The sequence below is a fragment of the Alligator mississippiensis genome, chromosome 5 (genome assembly GCF_030867095.1).
Source record: "Alligator mississippiensis isolate rAllMis1 chromosome 5, rAllMis1, whole genome shotgun sequence".
NCBI classification, from domain to species: Eukaryota; Metazoa; Chordata; order Crocodylia; family Alligatoridae; genus Alligator; species Alligator mississippiensis.
Genome location: NC_081828.1, coordinates 177,458,662 through 177,470,346, shown reverse-complemented (window position 1 = coordinate 177,470,346; position 11,685 = coordinate 177,458,662). Strand labels below are relative to the sequence as shown.

Sequence of the window (11,685 nt, the reverse complement as noted above, 5' to 3'; positions counted from 1 at the left end):
TCCCAATTATTAAATTGCAGAGAAGAAGCAGAAGAAAGTACTGACAATTATGAAACAAGTGACATTTAAATCCTGATTTGTAAAAATCTTTCTGCATTTCAGCTGCTAAATGTAACAGTTATACAACATTGCAACTAAATTTCTTACTTATTCATGCATAATCAGTTGTGCTGTTTTGCTTTGCTGCCACACAGTGGTAAATGAAAGTACATCATAAAGTTTTAATTTCCTTCTGTGTATAGTAGCAACCTGAGAAAAAGTCATGAGAAGTTGCATAACACAGAAAAAGTAGTATTAATTCATGTGAGAAGAAAATGGTAATCTTTTATAACCCAGGCTTTGCTTTAATTTTTGTCTGTTTGAACTTTTCCCAGACTTCAGTGCTTCTTCTAGATAGGGAGATGAAATCCATAGCTAAAAGGAAAAGATATTGCTTGGAAATATCTTTGAGCAGCTGGTCCCATTACTGATAAACTTTTCTACTTTTTCACTACTGCCCTTATTTGTCTTCTGTCTTGTCCATGCTTCTTTCTTTTTTCCCTCTTCTGTCTCCCCATTTGTTCCATTATTTTTCTCTCCTTTCCTTCCTTTCCATTCCCAATCTTTCTCTAGAAAATCTTACAGCACAACTGTCTGCATCCTGATATGCAGAGAGTTTAGCATAATGTTAGAATATTTATCTGAGTATTATGGCAATAGTGAGCATTTATGTATTTATGCAGCCTTCCAGCCCGTGGAATCTTAGGGTATTTATAGACATTCTCTGGGAGGTGGGGGTAGGGAGAGGGGCACTTCCCTATGGTGGGGGTAGGGAGAGGAGCACTTTCCCCACGGTTTAGGTCTAAATAGCACAGATCCGAGAGCCATGCTAATTAAAAGTACCCAGAGCGTCACATGTGCAGCACCCCATGCTGGAAAAGGGTGGCAGGGCACTTTGAGCTAAATCTCATTGCACAAGGTTTAGTTTAAAGCGCCCCGCTTCCACTTTTCAGCATGGGGGCGCTGATACATGTGACGTTGGAGTCTACCAGAGCACAGTGATTAGAGATTACCATGCTCCAGCAGACTCAATTAATTACAGCACGTCGGAGCAAACCTCCCTGCCCATGTATAGGAGGTTTTAATGTCACCTAAATGGTAATGCATTTGTTCTAACAATATCCTGTTTTAAAGAAAGGATAGTGTTTAAGTTAGGTGGAGTCAAATTAATGGTTCAAAGTTTCCATATTGCTGGAAGTCCTACCCAAATAAAGGTTCCTTTTTCTATCTCTGATGCACATGCTTGGCTGTAGCCTGGGACTTGTAGCAGGTAAGTTACAAGGTTTAGTAATTGCTTCCCTGTGGAAATTTTACATGCAAGTGAAATTGCTTTAGTGAGACTGTCACCTATAATGTCAAGTAGTACTGGAATAATTTACAATAAAGGCATACAGTAGAGAGAAAGCAAGTTCAAGTGAGATGTTTTTCAACTTTTTTTAGCAGTTTTGAAATAATATTGATTTATACAAGGAACACTGGTGTGTACCATGTTTATGGCTAAGTACAGACATTTGGTGAGGTTAAACTGGATTCAAAATGGCCACCTGATTCAAACTTAACTGATCTTGGTGCCAACCTTACTCTTACAGACCTGGTGTCAGTGACTTGCAGTCAGTCTAAACCTGTAACTATATAGCAGTTCCATGCACACAAATCAGTCTAAAAATTGCAGAACCCAGTTTAAGATAAATTTGGATCTATGTAGTATCAGACTTATTCGGTTTAGGTCTAAGTGGTGCATGGAATTTCTGTATACTTTCCTTGTGCAGCCCCTGGGTTGGGAAAATCCAGCCACTGGCCCTAGCCCTGGGGCTGCTCTTTTCACCCCACCTCCCCACTGGGCTATTTTTTGCCTCCATGGCCCCTTGCTTCCCCCTAGCCAGCCCTCTCAATCCCCATCCCGCAAGCTGCTCTAGGTGGAGCTTCTTTTATCAGTGTTTCCTGTCAGAGCTGAGCACATAAGTCCTGGCATGGGGAGGGGCAAGAGAGATGAGGATGTGGTTTGCTGGGGCGGGGAGGGGAGAACGGACATGACATCCTCCCACCCGCAGATAATGCAGGCCCCCCCGCCTGCAGGTTGCACCTGCCCCACTCACCCCACCCATGGGTTGTGCCTGCCCCCTACCCCACCTCCAGGTTGCACTGGCCCCACCCACCCCACCCATGACTTCCCCCCCTACCCTTCATGGGTCACACCTCTCTGCCATCCCCTAGCAGACCCCCAATCCTCTCCAGCCTGCTGGACTGCCAGCCCCACCTCTGGCTCCTCCCATCCTGACTTACATGATATTAGGAACCATTTTGATCTGATTTAACCTCCCCCTAATGCCCCTGAACGTGTGTACTTAGCTCATATGTCTACAGCCATGTATTTCCACATCCAAATATATAATGGTCAGATCATGAAAGCAGAATTAGTATTATAAAGAACACACTTATCCTAGGAAAAAATGTTTTAATTCCAAAAGAATTCCATGAAATAAAAATTAAGATATATATTTTCATTGACTTGCTGGCATTAACATTAGTAGACTTGTTTTCTGCTGTGTTTTAAGTGCAGTCCTAATAATTTGTTTTCACCATTTTTTGCAGGTTACCATTTTTAAAAAATAAATTATCTGATGAAATAAACTATACCAAGACAGTCTCAGAATCAATTGCACAACTTGGTAAGTTAAGATTACTATGCTTCAATAGCACCCAGTATAATAAAAATAACTACAATTGTTAGCTCTATTTTAATTTAATCTTAATATAATTTTGTTGTCCAATTCAGGTCATTGCAGCCTAATAAGCCAACATATGGAATTGCTTAGTATTTAGAATTTTTTTTTTTTTTTGCGAGCAACATTAATTGTGAATCTTTGCAAAAATCTCAAAACCCTCACTGACTATTTATCTTCTTCCCAGTAGGTGAGGCAACCCATGAGGGTTACCTACATATGCCTATTCCTGTAGCTTAATCAGCTGACTAAGTTCATTCTACTTTGAGAAATTTAGAATTGTAGGAAAATAGGGCTGGTAGGGACCTCATGAAGTCATCTAGTCCAGCTCCTGCTCAAGGCAGGAACATGCGTGACTAAACCAGCCCATGCAAGTGTCTAAGCTGCTCTTGATAATTTCCACAGATGGAGATTCTACAGCTTCTCTACATAGCCTGTTCTAATGCTTGGCCACCCCTATAGTCACAAAGTTCCTCCTAATCTCCAAGCTAAATTTCCTCTGCTGCAGTTTGAGGCCATTGCATCTAGTCCTGTCTCCTGTGGCCACAGAAGAAAGCCTATTTCCATCCTCTTTATAATCACTTTGCAGGTATTTGAAGACTTATCAAATCCTCCTCCCCACTCCCCTTTAGTCTTCTTTTCTCTGGACTAAAGAACCCTAGTTCTTTCAGTTTTTCCTCATAAATCATGCTTCTCAGGCCTCTAATCATTTTTGTTCCTCTCCACTGGATTCTTCAATCTGTCCGTATCATTCTTGAAGTGTGGGGCCCAGAACTGGATACAGTGCTCCAAGTGAGGCCTCACCAGTGCTGAATACAGCAGAAGAATTATTTCCCACGATTTGCAAGTAACATTCCTATTAAGGCAACTGAGTATGCTATTGACTTCTGTTGCAAAAAAAAAAAAAAAGAGCACACTTTCATCTGGGGGCTAGACCCAATGATCTGTAAGGTCCCTTCCAGCTCTTAACAGCTATGAAACTTACTACAAATCTTATGGTCTGCTATAAGCCCCAGGTCCTTCTCTGCAGTCTACAGCCAAGCTGGTCATTCCCCAGTCTATATTTGTGCATGCAGGACTTTGCACTTTTTTTGTTGAATTTCATCTGATTGATTCTGAACCATCTCTCCGGTTACCCAGGCTATTCTAGACCCTGGCCCTAGCCTCCAGTGTCTGGAGCTCCACCAAACTTGGTGTCATCCACAAATTTGCCAAGTGTGCACTCTAATCTCTTTGTCAAACTCATTGTAAATTATAATTTCCTTTTATTTCTGACAGGTTACTTAATGAGGGTGCCAAGTTCTCAAGTCAGGATACAAATTTGTAAATGTATCATTAGCTTTTATGATGCAAAACCACCAAGAAAACAGCTTTCAGGTAATATACACCATTTCAAAATCTCACAAGAATGATACAATCAAATGTCTGTGATAAAATAACTGCAGCAATTACATTTATTAACTATATAGCTTGGAAAATGTGTAATCAATATAATTTCAATAGGAATATATAAAATGTAACTTAAAATATCTTTCAAATATTACATTATCAAATATGTATCCAGTGACCGTATCTGACTGCTAGGAGAGTATATTCATGTTTAATTTGGTCCTGCATTGTTTATAACAGTTGGGGTTTTAGATTAAATGGTGCAAAAATTCTGGGGAGGAGCACAAACACTCTGAAACATGGGTGATATCAAAGGAAGGAGTAGATAGGTTTGAGCTCCCAAATAGAAAAAGGTTGAGGGTTTCTATTTTGGACATGTATTGTTTCGAGAGAGAGTGTGATCTCCTCCTGTTTATACCAGGTTGCAGACAGAGCTGGCTTTTGTGGCTTGCAAAAAAACTTTTGGCACCAGGTATCTGGAATTGTCAAAGTACATGTGCCAGTTTTTATTGTTAAAAAATAAGCTTCCTGTTTTGCAAATACATCCATGCATGCTTTATTTTACCCTTGTGAGTCATTTCCCTGACTTTGACTGAGTATTGAAATACTGGTTTATTTTTTTGTGCGTCTATGTTTAGAAAATAAGGCAAATTATCTCAGAAATAAGGAACTGCATTTTCCCTTGGTAAACACTATTCCCTAATGTGCATGTGTCTTTCCCCTCCTCTTCCTCCCAGTGGGATTGTGTATGTGTTAAAAGTTAACCGTGCATATAAATATTTGTAGAAACACAGTTTAAGTTGAGGTGTGATCCTGCAAGGTGCTAGGCATGCTGGCCCAGATCCAGAAAAGCACCAGCATACATTTTTACTTTAGCCACTTGGGTATCTGTATTGAGGTCAATGAAATTGTTTACATGCTGAAAGTTAAGCATCTGTTATTTAGCTGCATCAGAGGCAGAATGTTGAACACATGTCAAGCATGAATCCTGGGTGATTCATATTGTTGAAGCTATTGAAGGCATTGGGAAGTGGAAATGTTTCTAAAGAGGAAGTAATGGGATATGTTTGCCTAAAACAGAATCTTTTTTTAAAAAAGGGAAAAGTATTATTTTTTTAATTCTAAAAATATCCATTCTTTTAAGAAAACGTTCAGGCAATTTTGTATTGTTTGATAAGGTAGGCCAAGGTGGCACCTTACAGACTAACTGGTTCAGAGAGGCCGAGAAGGCAGCCTGTCCTACCTTCTGCCTGACTTCAGATTCATATGACTAACATGGCTAACCACCTCTTTATTGTTTGATAAGGTGGGAATATATAGAAACAAGCTGCTTTTTCCGATACTTCTGTCCCTTCTTCCGCTACAGAAGTGAAGTATGAATATGTGTACACATGGGCAAAAGAGAAACAAAATTAGTTGTAGAAATTCAGATTGTAAGCCATGTGATGTTGGTGAGTCATAGAACTACATCATGTTGACTAATGTGATTAATGTGAAGCTAGGGACCTGAAGAGGCCCAAGTTCTACTCCAGGCCTACTAGACACCTGGGCTGTTTGCAGACAGAAAAACAAATCAAAACGGCGCTTTAAACTTGACACACTCCTGTGCTGAGCCCAGCACCTGCCCAGAAGAGGCAGTGCCTTAGTTGCTTTCCCAATATCTGTAGAGATCGGATGCTTTAGTGGGGCTTTTTTGGCACTTTTATCTAATAGCCAAATGAATTGGTTTTAGCTAAAAGTGACAAAAAGCACCACTGAAGCGTCCAACCTTTACGGATGCTACAGAGCTGGGTTGAAGTAATGCACTGCTGCTTCTGGTAGAGCACATTTTTTGTCTGTTTGTTTGTTTTCCATGTCTATCAGGACCCCTGCTGCTCAACCTGGGACAAATCACTTCACCTCTCTGTGCCTGTTTCCCTTTCTGCCCTTTCTCAATATTTCCAAGCAGAGACTGTTTCTTTATGTTTGAAGAAAGAGGTGGTGTGTTACTCTGAAGATAGGCAGAATATAGGGCAGAGTAGCACCTTAGGAACTAACTGGTTCAGAGAGGCATGAGACTATCAGATACTAGGAATGGACGGATAGAAAGGAAAATGTTTTATAGAAGGCAGTGGCACAAGGAGAGGGGAGGCTGCTAAGAGAGGTAATCAGGAGGACTAATTAGTTCAATTAAGAGAAACAGGTTATTTAACACCTGGAGGGTCCTTGGAGTAACAAATAGTCTGGGTAATGGGATAAGAATCCATGGTCCCTGCTGAGACTAAGGTTAATAGGATGTCATCTGTAGATGATATTTGTTCTGCAATTCCACATTCAAGTTGTTTTTAAAGTTTTTGTCTGTTGGTTTGTTTCTTGCTGGGGTTGGGGGGTTTTTTGGGTTTTTTTAAGGACAGCGACCCTGAGGTCAGTTAATCTCTAGGGAGAGTAAAGTGTTTTGCCATGGGCTTTTGTGTGGTTTTGGATTTGATGCCGCATCTGTGTCCATTTATTGTTTTATGTAGGAACTGTGTTAGTCAGTATAGGAAGTAAAGCAGGGGTGGGCAAAATATAGCCCGCAGGCCAGATCCAGCCCACTAGGCCATTCTGTCTGGCCTGTGGGGCCCCTAAAAAATCTAGAAAATTAATATTTATCTGCCCCTGCCTGCCTGTCAGAGATGACAGGAGCCAGCAGCAGTAGGACCCAGGGGGAGGTGGCGGCAGGACTAAGCAGCCACAGCAGCAAAGGGACATTCAGATAAGAAGGGGGGAGGGTAGCAGGGGAGGACCGCAGGAGCCGTCCCAGCCTGGCTCCGAGGACTGGAGCGATCACCTGCGGTCCTCCCTTGCCACCCTCCCCCCTCCCTATCTGAATTTCCCTTTGCTACTGCAGCTGTTTAGTCCTACCACCAGCTCCCCCCGCGTCCTACTGCTGCTGGCTCCTGTCTCGCTGCAGCCAGGAACCACATGGTGCCAGAGAGGCCGGTGGGCGGGGGAGAGCAGGGAAAAGGGTTTGGCTGGAGACAATGGATTTAGTGGTGTGCTTGGGATGAGAGCTGGTAATGTAGCAGTTGGCTTGTTTTTGGTACAATGTGGTATTTTTGCGGCCATTGCAAAGTTTCACAGCGGTGTGCAAGAAATAAATTTGCAGGGTAAGAGTACTCAAAGGGTTAATCTGAGGGAGGGACAGAACTTGTTAAAGTCCTGGTAGAATTTCTGTAGAGATTTTTCCCATGCTTCCACATAAGGTAGATGTGTTTGAACAGCACATTGAGCAAGATAGAGCCATGATCTTAGACCATGCTTCTAGGCATTATTGTAGCACAAATGTGTACTACAATACAAATGTACTACAATACATCATCACCACTTTTTAGTTATTGGAAGTTTCACTTTTTCAGTAATTTTAGAACATTGAAGATTATCTTCCTTTTGAAGGCAGGATAAATATTATGTTAATAAGAGAAACTATGCATGTCTAAATACTTAAATTTTCAACATTTGTTTGTACAGGTTATCAGCGAACAGTTGCAAACTATAAGATACAAATGGCTGAATTAGGAGGATTAGCAGAAACTCTAGTTTTGTCACTGGCATTAGTTGAGAATCAACTTGCTGAGAAGTTATGGGTACTTAAAGCCTTACAGCATCTTTCCAGCTCTGGTTAGTACAAGATGTTCTTTTAACAATCTCATTATTTCAGATCATCAAACATTCTGTTCTTTATATACACCTAAAACAATTACCAAACTACAGGGAGTTAATTATTCAGACTTTTCTAATTCCAGGAGTAAATTGCAAACTTATGATGAAAGCCCAAGCAGCCAGTAGAATCTGTTCTCATCTAAATGATGTTGATCCCTCTGGACAACTACTGTTTCGTTCATCAGAAATCTTATGGAATTTATTAGAAAACACCCCCCAGGAAGAAATTGTTAATCAGCTCAGTAACTTGGAATGCATATAGTAAGTCTAAGGAAATATTATGTAAATAAGCATTGCAATTTTGAAACATTTTAAGATAATGTGTTTCAGGGGATGGCAGAATTGGGTATTTTGGGACGGGGTGGAGTTGTTTCAAGTATATTGAAAGAAGGGACAAAAGGATAGTGGAAGTCATACTCTTACCAGTAATTATTGCTGTCCTGATCTTGCATAATGGAATCACTGAAGAATCAGACCTTAAATAAATGAAGTATATTAAGGTTGAAGTATTATAAAATTGATAATAAATTATGTTATAAAATACAAGACTCAGTCTCCTATCCTTGCCTGGGGTAAATAGGTGGTTTCATTAATTAACAAGCAGAAAGAGATGGTTAGCCATGTTAGTCAGGCAGAAGGCAGGGTAGAGACTGAGCTTTCAGGAGCAAGAGCTCACTTAATAAGATGCTATGAAAGGACATGCAGAAAGCAGGCTCACAAGTAAATATCGCTCCTATGTGATAACTTGCTCTCTGCATGTCTTTTCAAAGCTTCAGATGAAGTGAGCTGTTGCTTATGAAAGCATAAGCATTTCTGGCTTACTTAGAATGCATTTTAATGAGGGAGCAAGGTACAATTAAGCATTCCCCTGCTTGATTAAAAAGATTTTTTAATAAATTCAGTGCAACACAAAACTATTCAATTTTAACTCAAATTAGGTACAACTAAACACAAATCATTATTATTTGGTGAATTCCTGAATTAGATATTCATTAGGCTGTATACAGTTTTTTTAAATAAAATATATTTTAAAATATATCATTTTAAATAATTTTTAAAAATTAACAGTTATTTGGTTTGTACCTGAACTCTAATCAAGACTTTGAAAAGTATGATGTGGAAATTGAATTCTTCAACACTGGTGCTATAAAAATAGAATGTGAAAAAAGGGTAAAGCTCTGACTTTCATTTTCTTCAAAGTGCCTTAAAGGAAGTATTTATGAATCTACTTATGCATGGTTTCCGCCATTATGATCGACAACTAAGAAATGACCTCTTAGTGATAGCCACCCTCATAGCTGAAAACCTTGAAGCACCAATGATTGTAAGTATCTCTGTTTTGAGTATTACAGGCTTGTAATCTGTCCATTTAGAATGAGTCCCATTTTCCTAGACTGTTCCTGTCGTATAGGGGATCTTACATATTGACTGGAAAATTTTAGGTTTATTTGTATTACAGTAAGCTTCCCGAGAAGTGGGAGTTTACCTAACTACACAGTCTCCTAGAATAATCAAAGTCATTTACTGTACATTTCAAGTTTTCTTTTCATTCTCTGTTTTGCAGGTTAGATTTATAATTTCTATGTAGAATCATCGCAGACTGAAATTAAGCAAACACGTTCCAGCATATTTAGATCAACTGCCTGCTATTTTTGGACTACATCACTAGGAGGCTTACATTCAAAGATGTTTCTGTGCAATTCGTATAATTTGAAATATAGCATAACAGTATTTCATTAAGGCTTCTTCTTTTTCCAGTAATCATTTTGGAATGTTCATTGTAATTTAAAAGTGAAATAAGCAACTATAAAAGTTTTAAAATATATTTTTGACTGCAGGTAGAGTTAGACGCATAATAATTTTTCCCTTTTCATCACACACAATGGGGCACTCCATTGAGATACCATATGTTTTATGACAGCCTGCATATCAACTCAAAGGATGCATCCAGGAGAGAAAAAGAGGAAATGAGTGCTGTCATTCATTCTGGGAAAAAACGTGTATTCTGTGATGGAAAAACAATCTTTTCAGTGTGGACTAGTTTTGTACTACTTATTAGGGATATGAAAGTTTAAACGATTAATCATTTAAATGATAAGTGCAATGACAATTGGTTATCTTGGTTATCTTTTAGCTGGGGTGGGTGCAGTCTATCAGGGAAGGGGGGAAGGGAAGCTGTGCAGTGCCCAAGCAAGAATTAAAAGGCAACAGAGCAGGCAGGAGAGAGGGAGGGAGGAGTGAAAAGGAGGAGAGAGGGAGGAGAGGAGGGAGAAGGGGGCCTAGTGCCCATAGCTGAAGAGGAAAATGGGGAGCAGTCTAATATCTTATCAATTAAGTGATTAGCTGCTCATTCACAGGTGCTACCTCCCTCCCAGCACAGGGCTTCACTTGGGCTGTGTTGTCTGACTGGGTTTGCCCCCATCCCCACCTCTCCCCCAGTCAAAGGGCCCAGAGAACCCAGAGCAGCTCCCAGCAGTAGCTGTGTCTGAGCTGTTGTGTTGTCAGTTAATCATTTAACCTACTGCTAATATAGTCATTTTACATTGTTTGTGGTGTTCATGCAAAAGGCGCAAGGGATGGGTAGGCAGAAACATTTTCTAACACAAGGAGTGGATTGAGTCTAGTTTTGGTAATCTCAGAGGAATTCTCTTCTGAAATTTTCACTTTTTAGTAATATGTCATCTCAGATAACTACACAAACCTCAAATTTATCATTTAACACAGGGGTGTTGAACTCATCTGGCAGGGCCAGATGAATGATCCTGGACTGGTCTATTGGCCTACAGATTCCCCCCTTCCCCACTCCCATATCAGATCCAGTAGCTTCTGCTCCAGTCAGTTCAGGACTATGCTGCACATGGCTCCTGCTCATGACTCCTTGTCTCTGCCAAAAAAGAACAGTCTGTCACTATCCTTTTTATCCCCAGCCTTCAGGTATTTGAAGACTGTTACCAAATCTTCTCTTAGTCTTCTCTTCTCCAGAGTAAATCATCTTGGACCTTCCAACCTTTTCTCATAAGTCTGTTTATAGACCTCTAATAATTTTTGTTGCTCTCTGCTAGACTCTTCCCAATTTGTTCCTGGCTTTCTGATAGTATAGTGCCCCAAACTGGATACAGTACTCCAGGTAAGGCCTCACTTGTGCCAAATAGAGTGGAAAAATGACTCCTTTTTGACTTGCAAGAAGCACTCCTATTAATAGGCTGGACGAACATCTGGCCAGGGTCATTTGACCCCAATACTCTTTCCTGCCACGGCAGGGGGTCGGACTAGATGATCTCCTCAGGTCCCTTCCAACCCTACCAACTATGAAACTATAATAGAACCCAATGTGTTACTGGGGGGAGTTGTCCAGTAAAAGCACATTTTTGGCTCATATTCATCTTATGGTCCACTGTAACTGCCAGGATCCTTTCTACAGTATTCCTGCCTAGCCAGTCATTCTCCAGTCTGTATCTGAGCATGTCATTATTCCATACCAAGTACAAGACTCTTGCACTTGTCCTTATTGATTTTTATTCAGTTAATTTTGGCCCATTTCTCCAATTTATCAAGGTCATTCTAAATCTTAATCCTACCCTTTGGCATATCCGCAACTACACCAAGTCTACAAATGTACTAAATGTATGCTCAATCCCATCTTGCAAATCATTTAGAGAAGATATTAAAAATATTTTACTCAAATAGACCCTGGAGAACCCTATTTGACACCTTCTCCGAATTAGACATTGAATCATTGAGGATCACTCTTTGAACATGATGATCCATAATACTAGTTATATACCATATTTACTCATATACCACCTGCACCTTTTTTTCCCCCCAAAAATCAACCCCCCAAAATTTGGGTGCA

General features: G+C 40.2%; 1 protein-coding gene across 2 annotated transcripts in view; it reads left to right on the top strand.

Moving 5' to 3' along the window:
* Positions 1-11,685, top strand: part of CFAP69 (cilia and flagella associated protein 69) — a 49,049-nt gene that overhangs the window by 13,231 nt on the left and 24,133 nt on the right. For both annotated transcript variants that reach the window (XM_006259628.4, XM_059729023.1), the window contains 5 exons: positions 2,632-2,708; positions 4,041-4,139; positions 7,641-7,790; positions 7,916-8,093; positions 9,033-9,156. In XM_006259628.4, the coding sequence (XP_006259690.3) occupies positions 2,632-2,708; positions 4,041-4,139; positions 7,641-7,790; positions 7,916-8,093; positions 9,033-9,156 (628 nt within the window). The remainder of the gene's footprint in view (positions 1-2,631; positions 2,709-4,040; positions 4,140-7,640; positions 7,791-7,915; positions 8,094-9,032; positions 9,157-11,685) is intronic.